This window comes from Scomber scombrus, chromosome 8, assembly GCF_963691925.1.
Source record: "Scomber scombrus chromosome 8, fScoSco1.1, whole genome shotgun sequence".
In the NCBI taxonomy this organism is placed as follows: Eukaryota; Metazoa; Chordata; class Actinopteri; order Scombriformes; family Scombridae; genus Scomber; species Scomber scombrus.
Genome location: NC_084977.1, coordinates 10,584,006 through 10,605,135, shown reverse-complemented (window position 1 = coordinate 10,605,135; position 21,130 = coordinate 10,584,006). Strand labels below are relative to the sequence as shown.

At 39.3% G+C, this 21,130-nt stretch overlaps 2 protein-coding genes across 2 annotated transcripts in view; one reads left to right on the top strand and one right to left on the bottom strand.

Annotated features, from left to right (window-relative positions):
• ubxn6 (UBX domain protein 6) overlaps positions 1-20,257 on the bottom strand; it is a 409,082-nt gene extending 388,825 nt beyond the window's left edge. The window contains exons 1-11 of the mRNA XM_062423746.1: positions 20,110-20,257; positions 19,451-19,608; positions 19,019-19,083; positions 18,766-18,894; positions 18,513-18,610; positions 18,306-18,381; positions 17,595-17,679; positions 17,260-17,479; positions 16,319-16,449; positions 16,029-16,177; positions 14,932-15,457 (exon numbers count right to left, since the gene is read on the bottom strand). Of these exons, the coding sequence (XP_062279730.1) occupies positions 15,332-15,457; positions 16,029-16,177; positions 16,319-16,449; positions 17,260-17,479; positions 17,595-17,679; positions 18,306-18,381; positions 18,513-18,610; positions 18,766-18,894; positions 19,019-19,083; positions 19,451-19,608; positions 20,110-20,192 (1,320 nt within the window). The 5' untranslated portion in view covers positions 20,193-20,257 and the 3' untranslated portion in view covers positions 14,932-15,331. The remainder of the gene's footprint in view (positions 1-14,931; positions 15,458-16,028; positions 16,178-16,318; positions 16,450-17,259; positions 17,480-17,594; positions 17,680-18,305; positions 18,382-18,512; positions 18,611-18,765; positions 18,895-19,018; positions 19,084-19,450; positions 19,609-20,109) is intronic.
• chaf1a (chromatin assembly factor 1, subunit A (p150)) lies at positions 809-12,075 on the top strand. Its single transcript, XM_062424330.1, has 16 exons — positions 809-1,074; positions 2,455-2,499; positions 3,004-3,695; positions 4,262-4,324; positions 4,521-4,765; positions 4,898-4,979; positions 5,081-5,149; positions 5,438-5,655; positions 7,153-7,321; positions 7,564-7,644; positions 8,278-8,382; positions 8,509-8,758; positions 9,596-9,752; positions 10,034-10,355; positions 10,514-10,598; positions 11,328-12,075. Exons 1-16 carry the CDS (start codon positions 1,011-1,013, stop codon positions 11,423-11,425), a joined length of 2,745 nt encoding a protein of 914 aa, XP_062280314.1. The 5' UTR covers positions 809-1,010; the 3' UTR covers positions 11,426-12,075.
• Positions 20,258-21,130: the final 873 nt, after the last annotated feature.

Below are 21,130 nucleotides of genomic sequence, written 5' to 3'. Positions count from 1 at the left end.
ATACACTCATTCTGTAAACAGTTATAAAAGTTCATTATCATCTTGGAGCAGACAATTGAAGCTCCTTTTCAAAGTATTATCTAGGATGGACGTTTTTTATTTTCAACATTTGACAACTGTACTAATCTCTAAAACTGTGGGGTGGTGAGTTAGTGGCAACATATGCTTTACTCTTTCAAAACAATTGTAAAAGCAATATTTAAATAAACAATATATAAATGTCTTAGGAATGCCATGTACCATGCCAAACTAATGATGACTATTAGCTGGGTGATCGATCATCCACCGATCACCGATCACCGGCCAACTTAAACTTTACTCTCCGGCTCTTTCATTTTATTGTACTATCCCACAACATGGCAACTCTGACTCCAGAGAGTCAAACTCCGTGGCCAATCAGAAAGACTCAAACATCAGGGAGTAGGCGTGCCCGATGACGTACATCTGGTGACCTTTGGTTTATAGCACAGGATGTTCCGGGGAGGGGTTGACAGTATTGTTTATTTAAAAAAACACAATATATATTACGCAACTAAATAAAATAATCTCAATGAATATCGTGGTTCCGAGGAACAATTCAACATCATGTAACATTTGGAATTCTACGTCCATTAAAAGTATTTCGAAGCACTTTATTACACTGAAGAGCAAAACTGGTGCAAACCCGCAACGCAGTGGTACAAATCAAGCGCACTCACCATCGACCAGTAGCTTGGCTCTGACCAATCAGAGACCGTAATTGATGAACGTGACACACTCCCGCCAATTCCGACTGGGGGAGCGCGAGGCAGGCAGAGGGGTAAAACAAGGGAGTATGTGGGAAATGCGGAAAGTTAGTGCGCCATGGTTTATGTAAAATAAATTAGAAATACATGTAATTTGAACAGCAAGACTAGCTTCGGTTCATTATTAGGGGCATTCTCGGGTGTTTACAAGATTTGCCCCGTTGTTTTGAAGTTGTTTCACCGGAGAATATTGCAAACTAGAGGGGCCCCGGGTTAGTGGTCGGGATGCTGGCGGCGGAAAACCCATCGGTGGACGGACATTTGGCAGCATCGACTCCTCGCAGAAGAGGTAACGCTAATACTACGTCTAACAAGCTGGCAGGTAGTCCTACCAACTTGCCAACGTTTTTATTATTATCACTACTATTATTATTATGTGAACGGAGTGTTGTCTACTTATAAAGTGAGCATAAAACGACATAAAACGGAGTAACATTAGAGTTAAATCTGACCTCGTTACTTTGACTACACACCGTTAACGTTCACTGTTGTCATCGGTACGAGCTAAACGTTAACTGATATAACTTAATGTGAACGTTTGCCGCTAATGTTTCAAACATGGCAGCTACCGGTTGTATACAGCTAACCTGACTACTGTCCGGGTGCAGCTGCTAATGTAATCATGTTGGTATAATGTGTGGAAACGTAGCTAAAGGTGCCATGACAAACAATATCGTTATGTTAAGACTGGGTGTCAGCCTATTAGTAGCGGTTATTTTCACTTTCATAGCTACTTTCCCGTAAAAACCGAGTGGCTTGCACTACTACAATTGATCTGCTAGCTTGTAGCTCTCCGGGGTGCTTAGCAGGGCTGCTACTACGACTAGCGTACAGTGAATTGGTTAAACATTAGCACCACAAATTAAAACTGTTCTCATAGGTGAACCTCTGCAGCTGCTAGGTTGTCTAAGCTCTCTCACACACCCGAGCTTCTTGCAGTTGTAGCGTGTTACACCATTTTGTCGTACTTTAAGATTTCAGTGTTGTGGTCGGAGAGGCAGCTCTCGTCTGACAGCCTAAAGGTGCGTGCCCAGTGCGGACTCGGCCGGGCCTGCTGCACCGTCTGATGTACCGGTTGGCGGGAGCGCAAGCCAAACACAACCATTAACATTACGTTCATTACAATAGTGCAGCGGCAGCACACCAACGCTGAAAACTATCGTGACGTTAATGCAAGTTTAAGATTGATATTGAGAGTGTATTTGTCATCCGACAGTTTCATATGAATACGAAGGTGTTTGATATTTTAGGAAGGCTTACAGCTCGGCAGCTACCCTGTCGTGTGCTTATTACAGTAGTAAACTAATGCTACGTTTCCTCAAGCGAAGTTTTAACAATAACTCAAGTAAAAAAGTCGAGTTTTTATTTCTTTAGTTATTCGATCTTCGCCTTTGCTTTCTATGATTTCAAGTATAGTAATTCAATGAAGCTATATACTGAAAGCTTTATTTGCAGTGGCTGTCACTTTAAGTCAGTTCTGCTCTTTCATCTGCTGCAAAAAGCTTCAACTGTTAAAACAACAGGTGTCAGTATCACAGTTGTCAAAACTGTCATCGACTGATTTTTCTTTGACCAATTTCAGAGCTACTTCATTATTTCAAACCTGAATATTTTGAAGCACAGTTTTATGTGAGATATTACATTCTAATGATATTTATGTTCTTTATAGGTATGGCTTGCAAGTCAAACAAAAATGCCAAGAAACTTGTACAAGGTAAATCGAAAGTTTTGTTTTTTTTAATCAAGAATGTTTGACAGTATTAAAAGATTATCTGTGACAGTCAGAAATGATCAGATAACATTGATTTATTAGAAGGTTGATCATTTTAATACTGCATGATTACTGCACCTTTACATTTTCTTTATATTCTCTTAATTGTTCCCTCTATTGTGCGTATTTGATCAAATCCTCATTGTGTTTGGTGTTATATTTACCTAATCTATGTGCATGCACAAGTGTGGAACTGTCAAACCAACTAATACAGATAATAATTGCACAAGTTTACATAAGTTGCCAGCAAGATGGTTGCAGTTGTCCTTTACAGTTATGACAACATTATAAATGTATTTAAGTTGTTGTAATCTTACTTAATTTGTGTTGCTGTTGAATTTTTATGAACAACTTTTGCAACTTGTATTCCTATCACCTGTTTTACATTGACAGAGATGCAACACAATAGCCATTGATGGTGATTAAGTATTTTGTATGTGCTTGCAGCTCGTCTCCCATTCAAGCGCCTGAACCCTGAACCTAAAGAGAACCAGCCGCCTAAACGCCCCTGTGAACATTCCTGTCCTGAACCAGGAGTCTCAGACAGGGAGAATAAGGACGAATCCTCTCCACCCCTTGTGCACAATGGACCACCCTTGGTTAATGGTCGCGGGCCCATTGATGGCTTCCTCAGCCGCAGGGGTCCTGCAGCCTCAGATGAGAACATGGTTATAGATCTGACTGACTCCAACACGATGTCTCCTGTAAAGTGCATTGTTTTACCAGCTCCTGACTCTTCATGCCTCCCAACAGAAGACCAGCATCAAAGCAAAGACAAAACCACCTCCTCTGGGAAATCCATCAATGCTGAGCACACTCCTAAAACACACATTTTAGACTGCATTGTAGTCAATGATAAAGTAGAAGAAGAGGATGAGGATGAGGAGGAGGATGATGATGATGATGAAGAAGAAGAGGAGGAGGAGGAGGAGGAGGAGGAGGATGAAGAAAAGGGAAAAGATGAGAATCAGACATCTCTCTCTCAGCTTGACACAACACAGGATTCTGACAGTGAGCCAGAGGAACAGAATGAGTTAGGAAACTCCTCCATGCTGTCAGCTTCATCAGTCAGCTCTGTGTCTGAAAGCTCACCAGAGAAGTCCAACGCTGACGACCCAACACCCACAACTACACCCACAGTATGTACAGCTCCCAACTTCTGCTTTTTGTTCAATCCCACTAAGTTGTGCTTAATATTAACATTTCTATCACCATATTAATTCCTAATAAATTGTCTGGTAATGTATCTCAAAAATCATTCAAAAATGTATTTCAGTGCACAGCATGGTAATACAATGTATGATTTAAACAATAAGCTAAGTTTGTTTTAGCATTAGATATCAGAGATTTTGATAAACATTTGCTACCTACCGTTTATTTAATTGATTTTTGTGACATATTAATTCTGTAGTATATTTTATTTGACATTCCTCAGCATAAAATTCAATAAATATTTAAGTTTTTATTTTTATCACATGAGAGTTGCAATATTGAGGGAAATCAAATATCTCATAGTTTTGATCAAATATCTATTGATAGTATCATAGTGTTAGTGAGGATGTCTAATGTTTTCACATGTATTGTTGATATTTACACATAGTAACATTTTTTAAACACAGTATCAGGCTAATCAAAATTCCAGACATTGTATCAAACCATTCGGACAGTCATAATCAGAGTTGTTTTTTCTTTTTTATTCTTACAGGAGCCAAAGAACACACCTAAGATACCAGCAGATGAGAAAAAGATGAAAAGACGCTCATTAAAGGTGAGACATTTGATGTATACACTATAAGCTGAAGTCTGTCTCAGACGCCATTGTTTACTTCATAAATCATTCACTGCACTGCTTTAAAACAAAACCTGTTTTTTTTTTGTTATTTTTTCATATTTCTCAAACAATTGACCATTTATTGAAAGCACCATTTAAAGGGAGAACTGATGTTGAATTTTGGTAATTGTAGAGTTTACAAGAACAAGAGGAGAGGCTTCGGCTGCGACAGGAGAAGGAACGACAGAAGGAGGAGGCTAAAGCTGCAAAAGAGAAAAAGAAAGAAGAGGCTCGCAAACTAAAGGAGGACCGAGAAAGGGAAAAACGTGAGAAAAAGGAAAAGGATGAGCGAGAGAAAAGAGAGAAAAAAGAAAAGGAGGAAAAGGAAAAGGCAGACAGGTTAAAAGCAAAAGAGGAACTACGGAAATCAAAACTAGAGTGAGTCATGAATGATTTCTGTGATTCTAAAGTGTTGACATATCCCATTGATGTTGGTATTGTATATGAGTGCTACAAGTCAGTGTTGGTTAAAATGTGTTTTCTAAATGTTGTGCTGTGAACTTTCCTCAGGGCTAAACTTGAAGAGAAACGAAAGAAGGAAGAGGAGAAGCGAATGAAAGAAGAGGAGAAACGGTTGAAAGAAGAGAAAGATGTAAGTTTATGCTGAAAGATGTTGGTGGGTGCTACATACATGTCTCAGGTTTGCAATGGACAAATACACCAATTAATCTGCTGACTAATGTCTGTTTACAGCGTTTTAAAGCTGAGAAAGCAGAAATCACGAGGTTTTTACAAAAAGCCAAGATTCAACAAGCTCCAAAGGTTGGTTGATCTTTCCCTTTATAACATAAGTTACCCACTGTAGGTGTAAGCAGGCGTCAAGGTCAAATTACATCTAGAGATACTGATTAAACAGTTTTTTTTTGTGCAAGACTACGGTGCTCATTGCATATAAGTACTGTGTTGTTGCCTGAAAGCTAGCAGTTACATAACATTTTCTGATCTTATCTCCAGTACAAGCTTAAATGAGTAAAGCTTGATTGAGTTTCAACACATGCTGTGATCCTGTATATCCCAACTGCAACTTCTTATATCCTGTCACTGTTTCAGACACTTGCAGCAGCGTGTGGGAAGTTTGCTCCATTTGAGATAAAAGAAAACATGTCTCTAGCACCACTGTGCCGGGTTCAGTGTGAGGACTCTGTTCTGGAGGAGCTAGACCAGTATCTGTTGAACCCTGGTGATAACCTGAGGGGTCTGAAGGAATGGATCGGAAGAGAACCCCGTCGGTCAGGCCCCACTCAACCCAGACAGAAAGACTTGATCAGGTGAGAATACTAACAATGTTTATCCCAGTTTGCCCAGCATACCACCGGCATGTTTTTGCCATGTCAAGGAACCTACATCAAAGACAGACCTAAGCAGGGCCAGACCTTTTGAAAATCCCCCACAAGAACATTTGGGAACAGTAATTTAAATGTTTGTGTCTAATGCATTTCATTGCCTGCCACATTATATTAACCTGCTGGGAACTAACCTAGTTTTGGGTGATAACATTACTTCTCTTTAAACAAAATCTCAATTGAATCATTCTCTTGATGATTAAAGCCCCCTGCAGGCATGAAGGCTGGCTCTGAAAAGTTTTTATTGTGCTCCTTCATAAAGAAGAGCCAGTTTGGATTCATTGCTGTAAACGATGGATTTCAGTGGCAACCCAGTCACAAAAATATCTATAGAAACATCCTGCACCCCTCCTGTAATATAATTCATCCGTATGTTCCAAACACTCAAATGCTACGACCACATCGCCTCCTCAAAACTCCAGAGCTAGAAGAAGTGTATTTAGATATATGTTGAATGGCTGTCTCATAGTGAACAGTAACTGTGCCACCTTCATTCATGTGAATAGGATGACCATAAAACTAGAAACACCTCAATATAACACAGTCTCACACAACAAAAACACCTGATACAATCCAAATAATAAAGTAGAATGATCACCTTTCTCTCAGTGTTAACTAAAACTTAAAATGTATTAGCGTCAGAGAAGTAGAATTCAGAGTGTGGCAGAGCTGTTGTGTTATGGCGCTTTTCCACTACACAGTTCTAGCACGACTCGGCTCGCCTCGGTACGGTTCCTGAACAGACCTTTTCCATTACAAAAACGTACCTATTCAACGTGGGTGGGGTCGTCATAGCAAAGCTCCGCGAAACTGCGGTGATGTCGTTTTATACGCGACACAAACACATAAACAATGGAGGCGATGGTGTTCTTGCTCCTGTATGTGGCTTTTTGTCACACACAAAGCAAGAAAATTGAGCCGTATGGCTGTAACGCTGCTGCCGGTATTTAAAAATGCCGGGTTTGATTCTTGTGTGGGACGGCTCATGACACTTCCAGCGACAACTACCAATCAGCGGCCAGCAGTGTGTCGACGTCAAATTTTAGTACCGGCTTGGCTCGCTTGGAACCTCACCAGAACAGGTACTAAAAAACTACCAGGTACCAGGTACTTACCCTAGTGGAAACGCAAAAAAAAACGAGCCGAGTCGAAGCGAGTCGTGCTGGAACTGTGTAGTGGAAAAGCGCCATTAGATTGTACAGTTGTACCTAATTAAGTGACCATTGCATCTGTTTTACCATACAAACTTTCCAAGAAAAATGTTCAGCAGTTGAATCATGGCAAAAAAAAGGAGGAGCCTTTCGGAAATTCCCCAATAAGTATTTTTAACAGTTATTTGATGTTTTGTGTAGATATTAGATAGATGTCCCCATGGGGGCCTTGGTTAACCATTCTGTCTCTCCACATTCGCTGTTTTCTCAGTGAGTGTATAGCAGTGGATGGGCCCAAACCAGATGGCGTGCCAGACCGTACACGATATGGATCCTTGAAGTTGTTGCAGTTTCATGAGAACTACCGTCCAGCGTACTGGGGCACCTGGAGTAAGAAGAGCTCACACATCTCCCCTCGCTGCCCCCTCAGACAAGACAAGGTAAACAGATTTCATTTTCAAAAGGCATCAATTTGTTCGGTTCATTTGTCCCAGAAATAAGTATTTCAATTTTTTTTATGGGCAATAAAATTGATTGTAGTGGCATACATTTAAATGTAACACCAGTTTCTATATCAATCTTATCTTTGATAGTGTTCTAGCTGTAATATTTATTTGCATTTTATGTCAGACAGTTTTATTTGTGTAGCTGTGACGCTAACAGCTGCGTTCTGTCACCACAGGATTTGTTGGACTATGAGGTGGACAGTGATGAGGAATGGGAGGAAGAGGAACCAGGAGAGTCCCTCTCTCATAGCGAAGGGGTGAGTTTCACTAAAGAGTGTAAAAGTATAAATATTTCTCTATTTGCTATTTAAAAAAAAAAAAAAAAAAAAAGTTTCAATCTCCATTCATGTATTGTCTACACAGATTCCTAGTATAATGGTTTAATGCACATGCAAAACGTGTCAGTATATTCCTATACATTGAATGTAGTTAGCATTATTAGTAACAATCAACTTGTACAGCCTTGAAACTTGCAGAGCAGCTGCCAGTGGTGACTTGAGTTTGAAAGAATTTATAAAATGTATTATTTAATGTCGTCATGAAATCCAACTCTGTAAACGAGGATGCTTTGAAATAGGGCTGCCAGCACTACTAATATATAGTGAGAATTGTGTTGGTCCTTGTATTAAAAATTGCTGTTTGGCTGCTGACTCTAAAATCACATCTGCATGCAGCGATTAATGTAACTTAAAAAGAAAAAAAGAAGTGACAATCAGAATAATCAAAGAATATAAAGTGTTGTTGGAGTATCTCTGTGAATGTATTGAGAGTGTGATAGTAAATCAGCTTTAACTAGAAAAACAACATGCATGATTATATTAATCTTGGGTCTTTAGAAAATAATTTTACTTAAAAAAAAAAAAAAACTTTGAACTGTTTATCATTTTCAGGAGGATGAGGAGGAGGGAGGAGATGATGACAATGACGATGATGACGGCTTCTTTGTTCCTCATGGCTACCTTTCTGATGATGAAGGGGCGCTGGAAGAAGAATTGGTATGAAGGGATTTATCTCTCCTCGTCCTGTTAGACGATAGTTGTTTGGATTTTCTTGTTTCAAAATACTTTGGCAAAGTTTCTGCTTCCTGTTTGCACCGCTGTTAACACACATGCAACCTCCAGGATGGTGGCGACATGGAAAAACAGAAAATGCAGCAGAGACTGAAAGCAAGGGAGTGGGACGAGCTTATGTCCACTAAGAAGAAGATGAAGGTTCTGGAGCCAGTGGTGAGGGGCTGCGTCTGGGAGGGAGAGGGACCTGTTTCTGAGCTTTTCCAGCCCTATGCTGTGTGTCTGGTGGAGCCTTTACCGAAGCCGGACACCAGCCCCAGCCCAAATGAGCTGTCACAGAAGGCTCAAAGAGAAGAACAATGTAAGTGTGTCTCACATCCTTCACTGATATACTTTGATGTAGCCTGAAAACAGCCTTGTGCTGGTGACGGTCTATTTGAGACCGGACAAACCCATCAGAATTCTCAGCCACTGGACTGAGTGACCCACTTTTTCTACAATTTTGTGTTTTTTCTGGATCAGTTGGCTCAAGTGCCCTCATCAGCAGAAACAACCTGACAGTGCCATTTGCAATTTTTTATCTGACATATTCTTTGTATTTTGACCATAAAGCAAGATTATTGAATCAAATTGTCAGGGGCTTGAAATGATTGGCTTATTGTTGTTTTTTTAATGAATATATGCAGTGATTTGTCAACATATTATATATATTGTATGCTAAAATTGAGATATTTACCTCCCTGTTTTTGAGGTGTAATGGTGGTGCTGCACCAAAGTATGATGACATGATGCTAATCCCTTTTTTAAGTGGAGGGGAAAATCAAAAGAACTGAACTGGTGTTCATTTTTGGGTGAATTTGTCATCAGCTGCCAGAAATGTTAATAGTAACAGTTAATTTCTTGCATCTTTTCTTCTTTCTTTTTTTTACTCAGTTTAATAATCATAACACCACTTTGAATGTCTTTTTTTTTTTTTTTTTAAAGAATATTACATAATTTATTTCATAATTAGTAATTCTAGGTTTACTGTTAGTTATTGTTATTATTAATGCTTTCTGCCACTCCTAGTGAAATTAGATAAACTCCACAATACATTTTTATGCCCTATAAGGCATTGAATTAAGCTTTAAGTTCCCAGTTTGGTTTATTTATGAGTTAATGACACGTTATAACAGTTAAATGCTCTTTTTTCTCACAGTACTCAATCAGCTGCTGCCTCTGCTGCACGGCAATCTCAACAGCAGCAAAGTGATCATCAGTGAGTTTCAGGAGTATTGTCGTCAGCAGACCTCCTCGTCTTCATCACTTCCTGAACTGTCCAGCCCTCAGAGACCTGCAGACAACATTCCCACCAGGTAAAACTTATTTGGTGATAAAAGTTATCATAAATATGTGATATAGTGCTTCACAAATAACGACTATAATAATAACTAACTACATCACTGCAGTCAAATGATCGATCGGAGAGTTTCTGAGTTTTGTGTCGTAAATATTGTAAATAATTTGATGTGGACATGATGAGCCAGACCTGGAATTCACACCTGGGTTGAATCAAATGAAGTCAATATATGGACCCTGCGAGTCACATGTTGAATGTTACCAGATGTTACCAAATTTTTCTTCCCTCTTTCATCAGAATACAGCTGAAGCGCCTCATGAAGAAAAACGCTGTTTATGAAAAGCGTTCAACCTACAGACGCTGCTGCTGGTACGTGCACAAAGACTCTCTGTCCCGTTTTGGCCTGGAGGCTCTTCCAGTGCCCTGCCAGTGGACCTACCTCACCACAGGAGCTCGAGAAGAGTCCCGTGAAGAACCCCAGGCAGCCACAGGCTCTCAGGGAAACTCACCAACTACACCTCAGACCTCCTCCACCACATCTTCATCCTCCAACAAAAGGAAGAGCGCAGGCAGCATGTCAATCACCAAGTTCATGAAGAGATGTACTGACACTGAGCAGGTAGAAAAATATGACATTTTGTGACCATTTAGTTAATTGTGTTCTAAAGTTAGTGTCCCTTTTTGGTCCAGGTTATTGTGTCATGAATATCTGCTATTCACGAGTTAAATGTTGCCAATTACTGTCTCTATTGGTCCTAACACCTCTGTCTTTGCCAGACGGAAGCAATAGAAGCCGATGGTTTTCAAGCTGACACTGAGGAAGACGATGAGGAAGACTGCATGATCATCTCTGCACAGAATGGTGAGTTATGAAGCAGGAGTAAAAAGCTGTTGCCAGTTTTAACCCTAACACTCACATTCTGACAACTTTTAAGTTTTGTATTATCATGATTTAAGACATGAAAATCATTTCAGAAATTACAGCCACACAGACCAGTTCTTTGACAATGACAGTGACATTGTGGCCCTAACAATAAGTCGCAAAGCTGACGCACAGACCTCTCAAATATCGATGTGTTGTGCAGACCTAGCAAGCTGATTGGTTGAGAAAAAACCGAGAATTGTCAAAACAAAGCAACACAAACATGTCCTGCACATTCACCTAAAGGCAGCCTCTGACTAACAGTTCCAGCTTCTTTTATGCTCAGCCCTTTCTCCCTCAGTTGTTTTGTAATTAGGTTGTGAATCTTTTAATTATAGTTTGGAACAATTAATGGAGAGAGACTGTGTCTGAACTAAAACATGCTGATTTGTGCACAGACACGTGAACCCACATACTGACTACATGTAGCAATGGGAGATCCTCTGTCTTACTACCTCTCGAGTATACACTGACACTCATGACTTTGCATTCAGTAGCTGGAGCTTTAACTTGGTGTAAAGACTGGAAGCGAGAGGAAACAACTAGTTTTAAACTCTAAATCTAAAGTTTGCTAATTGACACTTTGTATCTAAATTGTTTGATCCATACACAGATGACATGGGGACGATTAGTGGAACACTGCAATCTTATTTTAAATGTTATTTTTAGGCTCAACCAGCGAGGGAGACGGTCTGATGGAAGTCACCCCCTCTGACACAGCTGCTCTTCCAGTGGCCAGCGCTGCTCCTACACTTGCCACTGCCTGAGGACGGGGACAGGCCCTCACCCTGTCACCTCGGGAACCCTGCACCTGCCTCTATCCCAACGCCCATCTTTACTTAATTAAATTCCTCCTTCCAGGGTCTAAACTCTACTGTGTCCAAGACAGAATCAAGCAAGATGAAGCACAGCACTCTGGTACAGGCGATCCACAGCAGGTCACGCTGGCGTCTGCTCAGTATTATGAGTTTCCTGTCACCTAATTGTTTAAGTGTCAGGTCCCATCTTGCCTGTGAAATGTAGATGTGTGTAAAATCACAGTGCCTGATTTGAGTATTAAGGGCAAATTTGACAAAATGTTCATTAACTATGTGTCTGATTTTTTTTGCATTGACGTTTCAGTCAGGCACATGTGTTGTGAGCATCTCTCTGGCACTGCTTTTGCTACAGCAGATTGGGTTGAACAGAAGAAAGAGCAGAACAGAAATGCCTGATTGTCATGACAAGAAGCATCCAAGACATCAAGAACAGCATTATTTACGGTTTTGGAAATGTTGACTTCATTATGTTATTGGATTTCTAAGTATCTGGTCATGCTCTAAATGTATATAGTTTACCAGAAGTTAGAGTTGGGAAATGACAGGCTACAAGTCCCTCCATACGTTTCCCTTTGTGCATTTATTCTGCAATTTCTAATTCTGACAACTCACTGGAGTAGTTGCTAGATCTGTACTTGTACAGTTAGGTCCAGTGTCATGTTTTATAAATATGTATTTTTCTGTTTTGTTTTTTTTGTTTTTTTCTCAAGAATACTTGAACAGGATAAATTCATTAAACGTGAATAAAAGTACTGCACTTTTATATACCATTCATTCCACACCCTCCATCTGGGGGCCTTTGGTAGCATACAGCTAACACATCATTTTAACAATTGCTAATTTTTCATATCGACAACTAAAGCTGTATTTGAGAAGAGATGCTTTTGTCCTCAAGGCTGCTCAACAGTGCCTGTAGTACATTCATATTTTTACATGTTTTATTGTTTTGCCTCTTTGGATAATACCAGATGTAATTGGACTTCTTTTTTTTTTTTACCAACTAATGAAAGACTAGCAAATGATAATACAAGTTCTAAATCTTCTCTGCACATTTGGGAACTGCAATTTTGGTGATGCTTTATTTGGCAGGAAATCATTTCTGAGCTATTTCTAGAGAATCTCCAATGTGACAAGGTACTAATTATAGGGAAACCAGTTTTCCATATTCCTGTCTTAGTCAGTTACTCACTGAAAACCGTGTGTTTAATTTACTAAATACTCAGGTTAAGCTGGCAATTAGTTGGATATGATAATTTAGAAGTCTGCTAATTTGACACCATAATTAATATCAGATTGCTTAGTTCTTCAAACAGATTATCTGGAACTTTTTGGATCTGAAAAATAAAGCATTTTCCCACTTTGCACAACTGCTCAAGCTTGGAAGAGTTACATTCGGATCATGACTGGTCAGTTTATTTTTTTTGGCCACTATAAAGCTTTAAATCTCCCAGTTCACATTTCTCCTGCACACTGCGGCAGAGGTTCCTCCAGGATTTGTGTATTTTGCTGCAGTCTTCCTATCTTTGACGAGCCTTCCAGAGCTTGCTGCGCAGAGTCAGACCCACAGCATGAAGCTGCTGCTGCCCCCAGGCTTCACGGTGGAGATGGTACTGTATGTTTCTGTTGATGTGGGGAGTTTAAACCGTACATAACATTTAGTAATTGGGGGGGGGGATCATAGCAGGGAGAGGGTAGAGATTTGTGTCCATGTTTTCACTCTGTTGGATCACTGGTAAACAAAAGCTAAATTACATGAACACATTTGATCACTGCTTATTACCACTCTGGTCTAGTCATTTGTATGTTATTAACATTTGAAGTAGTGAACAACCATCCACTTCTTGCTGTTAACATTTAAGGTGTCAGATGTGCACTGAGCTTTCAGTTGTGTAATTGGCAGGTTTTACATTTGTCTTCAATAAAGCATTATTTAAATATGTCTATATGTACAGCACCAGACTTCAAAACATTTAAGTCCAAAAGGAAATTCATGAATGTAATTGATCTTCCACTCACAGTATGTCTTCATTTTAGGCACATATTGACATTAAAACACAGACTTGCCTCATAATTTATTAAACAAAAATAAAGATGCAATGCAAGCCATCTTTATTACAGGCAGGTTAAAAAGCAACAGAACATTTGTACAGATCACAACTGCTCACTAATCATTTTTATAAGGTTACAATGACACATTTAAACCCTTCAGGGTACCAGTGGGCGGCTGGTAGGCAGGCTGAACGAGACAGCAGAGGAAATGTCGCAGACAGCTGACTGCCTGGTGAACGCTGGGAATGTGCAATAACTTCTGCATGAAACGTATAGTTAACAGCTTGTTTTAGTCCCCAGCTTTTAGATGATTACGACTGTCACTCAACCCTGTGACTTGTATCTAATTCTGCTATTAGCGGTTTGTGTACAACTTGGGATGTTTTAGAAAGATGAGCACTGAGAGGTAGTTTGTTGTCATTTTAACCAACAACAAGCAGGAGAAAAACAAATACTATTAATCAACAAAATTAGCGTTCACTCTTAGTTGAAGAAATAAAATGAATAATTTCTCCTTTTTTTCAGATTTAACTGGTATGGATTCACATACAGCAAAACCACTTAAAATGTACTAACCTTCATGTTTCAGTGGAGAGGATGGATTTCACATTGATTCTCATTGGATTCACTGGGCTCGTACTTCCTATTAATTTTCATATATTCCTATTGTGTTTGAAAAAGACCCTTTTTGTCTTGAGCAAATGTGTTTGATACAAACAAATACATTAGTCAAAAGCACTATTATTAATATAACAGGAGTCCATGCTGCCAGTTTTAACAGAATTGTAATTGACTGCCTGCATGCTAGAGCGAGTCGACTACATGAAGCTTCTGCAGCGAGCCTCTACAATTAAACCACTTTTCACTTAATGTGGACACAGATACATGTGGCACACACTGTTTCATTTACATTTAAACATCTACTGTGCCTTATAGAGTTTTAATGGATCCTGAAGATGCTGAAAACTGGTCTAATACAACATATATTTGTATTAGAGTCACCATTATATTGTCAGTCCAACTCTTTGCTCCAAACAATATTTGTTTGCAAAGGGTTTTTTTTAATGAGAAGTCAAGTTATCCCAAAAAAATAGTTTGGACTTGTGCTCTCACTCATATTTGTCAACTAAATTACTACTTAGGTTTTTACTGTTGAAAAAAACAGAAAACTCTGTAGGAGTTTACACACTCTGTGAAGTGTGTCATGGAGTGGCCACTGCAGAGCAGAGGACAAACAGGCAACCACAAGCTGACGCATGTTGACAGTGACAGAGCCAATCATATTACACCAAATCAGGCCAGGTGACACTGAGTTAAAAGACAAAACATTGATTCAACCTTGAGCATCACCAAACAAAACTAACAGCATTTCAAGTATTTTGTGAAGACACTTGATACGATTAAACAGTAGTTTAATTAGTTGCCGTGTAAAGTATACCTGAAATGTTGACTGTTGCACGGTGAGCTGCTGCCACAGTCTGTCTACTACACAGCATGTACATTCAGAATGCAACAACAAAACAACACGTCTTTTGCTTTCTCCATCTGTTACTGTTTCCTTCAGCAGGAGGCAGAATGCAGTGTGACATTATCCCCTCAGAGGTGAGACACGGGTATGAGGAGACTCAGCAGAATAAGCGCATTAGAGTGAAGTTGCCCCTCGTCTATAACACTGCTACTGACATACAGTAGTATGTTAGCATTGGTAAAAAATAATCATATCGCTAGTCATTTTTTTTTAAGGGGCAACTTCACGCCGGTGGTGCCGGGGAGGGAGGTAGCAGGGAGAGTTCAGGGACAGTCCGCTCAGTTCAGGGTCCGAATGTTTTCCAGCAGCTCTGGTTTAAGGAGTGCGGGGCTCTTTCTGCCTGCTGCTGCAATATCTGCCTGCACAGCTGCATCCCAGGCAAATGAGAGCAGAGCTGCTGGAACCTGTGAAAAACATACAAGTATGCTTTGATATTATATCACAGGAAGATAACAGCTCTGTTTGTATTGGATCTGCAATTCATTATCAAGTTATATGTTCTATTAGTACAGATAGTAACATAGTTACATGTAACCAGATCTTAAAAGGTATTTAATGTTCTGTATATTATTAAAGTGAGAAAACTAACTAGCAAATATTTTGGCATTTTCTACGGTAAGAACACCAAAGAATAAATATAGAATAATTCTATATTTTGTGCATTGTCAGAATTTACAGCTGGGGCGAGGTGCATGTGAGAACAATCCAAAATAAATAGTTCTTGGACGACAACAGAGGTATTCTGCACAATATAAACTATATCAGTCTGTGGATATACAGTATACATATTCAATTTATTGTTGATTTGGTCTTAAGGGATTTGTCAACAACTGCGATAGAGACTACTGCCAGCTTTGTCCTTTACAAAATTACAAAACAAAAGTTCCTATATGTTTGACTGATCAATGAATTATTTCAGCATTACTTTGCCTCCTTTTATTAGACACACTGCTTTGTGTAGTTTCACAAACTCACCAAGTTACACTCTGCGAGAGCGACTTCTTCTGACTGTTGTAGTTTTTGACCTCCAGGAGCGATGAGCTCAAACGGCTGCCAGCCGTCCACCAACGACTCCCGAACAAAGCTGAACAGCACAGGAAGCCGGTCCCAGGCATAAAAAGTCCCTGAAGTCACACATAAGCTTTACTGACTCACTCTCATTTCTATCGGGCTTTCAACAAAACTCATATTTGATGACTGTTCAATACGTTAAAATAGATTTTGTATTGTATGATGTGAATTGGTTGACAAATTTAGATGCTTACCTTGTAACAGGTTCCCATCAGGCAGTCTGATCCTGAGTAGGGTGTAATTGTATTTCCTTCTCTCCCTCTGCTCCTCTTTCTCCCTCATGGCTTTAGTGCGAAGCATGGCGTTCTTCTCTATCAAATCACTCCTGAGAAATTCACACAAGACAAGCTGGTACTTTAGTGCAGGCTCAAGGGAGGTTGGTGTGATGTACACTTTGATGTTTTCGTGGCCAGAGGCGAACAACACACCCAGGGAGAATATAAAACAAGTTAGGATTAGAGGGTGCACTATTGGTGGTTGTGTTTGAGCCTGTAAACAGTCATTACAATTACAAATGCATTTGCCTTCTCCTAAAATGTGACTTATAGAAGCGTGACACGTGCAAAAGTTTCTGAGCCTAAATATCCTGTGCAGATAATATCTCATATAAATATCTCTCATTCTTACTGAGTCTGCTATATCACTATGAAATTACCCTACACAGTTATGATGAGTTACAACTGACATGAACATCACAAGTTCAGAAGATCTCAGTGTCCCCTCCATCAGCCTCGAGAATTTTTACTGCATAAACTGTGAATCTATGGAGAACTTGAGATACGGCCGACCAGTTTGTTAAAAACAAGCGCACAGACAGGTATGTGGCTTCTTTGTGACAGCCGAGTGCTGCTTGTGCAAGATTTAATCAAGTATTGTGAATCAGGGTGCATAATCACTCTTTGACAATTACTCAAATTATTCCTTCCTTTCTTGCATCACTATCACAATTAGAAAAATGTAGTTGTTGTGTCTGATTAGATGTTAACTGATCAAAAAAAGCACAGTGAGAAGTAGAAATAAAATCAATAAAATCATATGTCCAGTTTAAATTGTATCTGTTTTAATCGGTTGATGGATGTATAAATGTAGTTATTTTTTATTTAAACTGGACCTTCTATTAAAAAGGACTCTGTACCTCTGCTGTTGCTCCTTCTTGAGCTCCTCTGCTGTCAGATTGTAGAATTCTGGTGGCAGCTCAAAGCGCATGGCGTTGGGAGAGGCTCTGAACGCTTGGGCTTCTCTGTTCAGCTGAGCTCTGACTGGCTCTCCTCTCAGAAGACGATCCCTCCTCTCCTTCATCAACTCCAGGGCATCAGGACTGTGCTCTGTCAACACCAGGAACTCCTCTTCCTCCTCTGATCACCAGGAAAGGTGATATTATTACAGAAAAACCACTGACAGGTGCGGTTCACATAAAACAACCCTTGTTGATAAGGGACTTGTTGATCAAAAGCATCAGGATTCATTTACCTTGACCTTCTACAGGAAGCATAATGCTTGTAAATCCTAGAGCCTGCAGGAACTCTCTACTGCCCTCCACAGAACGCACTTTATCCTGAAATAAAACAAACACATCCTTTGTTACATCTTGAGATGCCATAAAATCAATCATTAAAATTATGACCAGGAAATGGATTATGAAATAAAGCAGGACAGAGGGTACTATGCCCCTCATTTAGCTGAACTTGTGCAATACACTGATGCACCAATATTATGTTTATTGTGGTTCTGCAGTCATTTTTAACAATTACTTTGTATATTCAGGTTTGAAAATACATGACACATAGTACAGTTTAAGGAAGTCAGATTTCTGGTTTTGTGTGAGGTCTAATTATTCCACTTAGGACAAGCTTGTTGGTCCTGAAAGACGGCTACCACATTCAGTTTCTTTCCTCAGGGAGAAAGTCTTGTTTTAAGCAAACACTACTCTGTACACAGTAAATCAGATATCAGCTCGGTCATACTGGTGAAAAACAAGGTACAGTGTTTAATTTAACATAAATCGCTGTAGTTACTGCCTTAGATATATTTAATTAAGCTCAGATCTGGGCACAGTATAGCTGTGTGGGCAGACTTGAGTTTAAACTGAAGAACACAGCAACAAGGAAATAAGTACAGAGCTATAAAAGAAAAATGTAACAGTCAGACAGTCATAATGAGAAAACCCAGTTTCATACACACCTGAAATACTTTGTTGCTGAGTTTTATCTTCCTGTATTTCTCCTCTGTGGGATTCTTACATATATTTTCAATGTATCTGTGGACAATACAATGAAGAAACGTGACATTTAAAATAACATAAAATCAAATTATTGAAAATGTTTAACTGTGAGAGTAGTTAAAAACAACTAGAAGTCAGCGTCAGTTGAAGATACATGTGTGTCTTACTTGCTTATGATGTCCACAGCAACCTTCACTTTCTCTCTGTCCTTGTTAAACGTGTGCATCATCATAACAGAGGCCTCAATTTCATCCTCCTCGAACCGCTGACAGTAAAAACAGATTACGTGTTTTGTCAACAACGCTCAGAAGAATAAGATTAAATCTCATTCAAATCATATTTTTATTTAGCTAAGAATTTCAAAAACTACTTTGAGCTATATTGAGAACATTAGATAGATATGACAATATCTTCACGTACCATTAAAATGGCCTCTTTAATGTGTACTTCCCTCTCACTCTTAGTTAAAATGGCTCCAGTTAGTGGACAGGTGAAATACACACCTGACACTGAGAGACAGGTGGGATCTTTCACTGGCACTTTGGATCCCTGTTGAGAAATTGTTGTTAATATCATTAGATTTGATACTGATCACTGTGAGACAAATAAGATCTTATAATGGTGTAATTTGAAAAGGTTTTGATTCAACCTAACACATCACTGTCATACATACCTCAGCTCCAGCTGCCTTGTCTTTTTCAGCCAGTGCGGCCGCCTCAGCCTCCAGCTCTTTTTTAACTACAAGCAAAAGCAGAAAGTCATGCAATTATGTTTTTTTAATAGAATTCAGCACTTTTAAAATACAGATAATAAGCAGTAGAAAACAAAATTGTGATTATTAAATCAAACTCTGACCTAGCTGTACTCAACCATGGGATATTGAAACTTCAGCCAGATATCCATTAAAGTAAATTCCTACACTTTTTAAAGAAATCTTACTACTGTGATAACTGAACGTGAGGCACCTAGAAAAACTCATCCCTTTTTCTGTTTTCATGAGCAAAATAAATATTACACAAAATATGCAAGGGTCAACTCAAAATGTGTGTGATTTCACCACACAGACACAGAATGAATGATTGCTAAGGAGGATTTCGGGTCCCACCCTGGCTCCTGATGGCGTCCTGAGAGGTGTGAACCTTCGGCCGTGGGTGCTGTTCAATCCTGGCCAGAGCTGCGGCTCCTGCCATCTGGGCTCCTGCACTGGGAGCATGGCGGTGCAGCTTGGCACTGGAGCTGCTCTGCACCACCTGGGACTTGCTACTGTAAGTTCATTGTAAAGGACAGAAAAGCGAGGTGAGGAGACATGCTGGCCACTAAATGCCACACATTTTTTATAACGCGAGCAATGAGCGAGGCTGTTTCATACGCTATCAGCAACACTATCAAAACGCCCATGACACAGCAAGTTCACTTTCCAGTGAGTAGTGAGTGAGATATGTGTCTTAACTATGACTAAAAGTCACATTACGTTACTTGACCTGCTTAATAAGCTTGTTCAGGGATTATCTGTTAGCTACCCTGAAATTAGATGGGCGCCTCCCACTGTGCACAGTTATTATATAACTAAAACGGCTGCTAACGGCGGTACAGACGCTGCGTAACACTGAGTGGAAATCACTAACTAATCAACATTTAGCTTTGATACTTGCTGATAATCAATAACAACCAGCAGCGAGCTCATTAAGCATCTAGATAGATAGCTGTGCGGCTAATAGTTAGCTCTAGCGTTGTAGCAGCGGAGAAAAGTTTGCTATTTTTTACCTGCCCTCTTCTGTTAGTTTCTTCCCAGGTCCGGCTGATTTAAACTTGATATCCTTCTTAATGTCATCGAAAAACTTCTTCATTTCCTTTAGCTGTGTGGGGACGCAGAAACACAAATTAGGTGAAGAGCACTGGGCTAACTTCAGCAGGGAGGAGGACCAAAACAAAATGTGTCAGCTGACAGGAAACTGGTGTCGCCCCTGTGTGGTCGAGCTCAGGACTGCAGGATACAATCCCTCCAAGATAAACAAGCATGCCTGTGCAGCTCATTTTAGAGCCTACAAAATATTTCTAGCAAAGGAAGACTTGTTAACAAGCCGACTTTAAACAAAGGTTTTAAGCTAAATAGTTAGTTGTATTACATTTTATTGATAAAAAAGAATACAGGTAAAGTACAATTAGACAGAACATGTATAGAGATGAAGGGAAGTGCTGATTCCGCAATTCACATTGTTCAACAATAATAATAAAAACAAAATACGAACAACTAAATAGGAAAACAAAACAAAACACCAACCCCTTAATAAAACCATGCAATGACAGCACAAAAAAAACAAGCGACCACCAACAACCCCCTGTATTTGGTTTGGTTCTTTGCATGTAATATTAAACCACAAAGTCATAAAAAGTATATATTTAGTAATATAAGTATAAAGTATAAACTTTATATATATATATATATAAATTGAGCTTGCTCCAAAGGTTTGTGCCAGTCAGCATTATCATACCATTTGTGTTTAGTAAGTGGACAATATTTTGTTTTTTAATACTTAGAAAACAAATCCGTACCATACTAACCTCCACATTCATTTTTCTGCATAATTGCAGACAGTTTCAGTATATTTTAAAGGTGGATATGGTTTTAATTCAAATCACAGGCAGTTTCAAAACATAGAATACTTAATATGATATAGGTGAATAATTTGCAAGCATAATGAAAATATATGTGATGCTTTAAGCAATTCAACAATATATTATACTTACAGATAGTTGTTCTGATTTATAAATATAATCTCAAAAT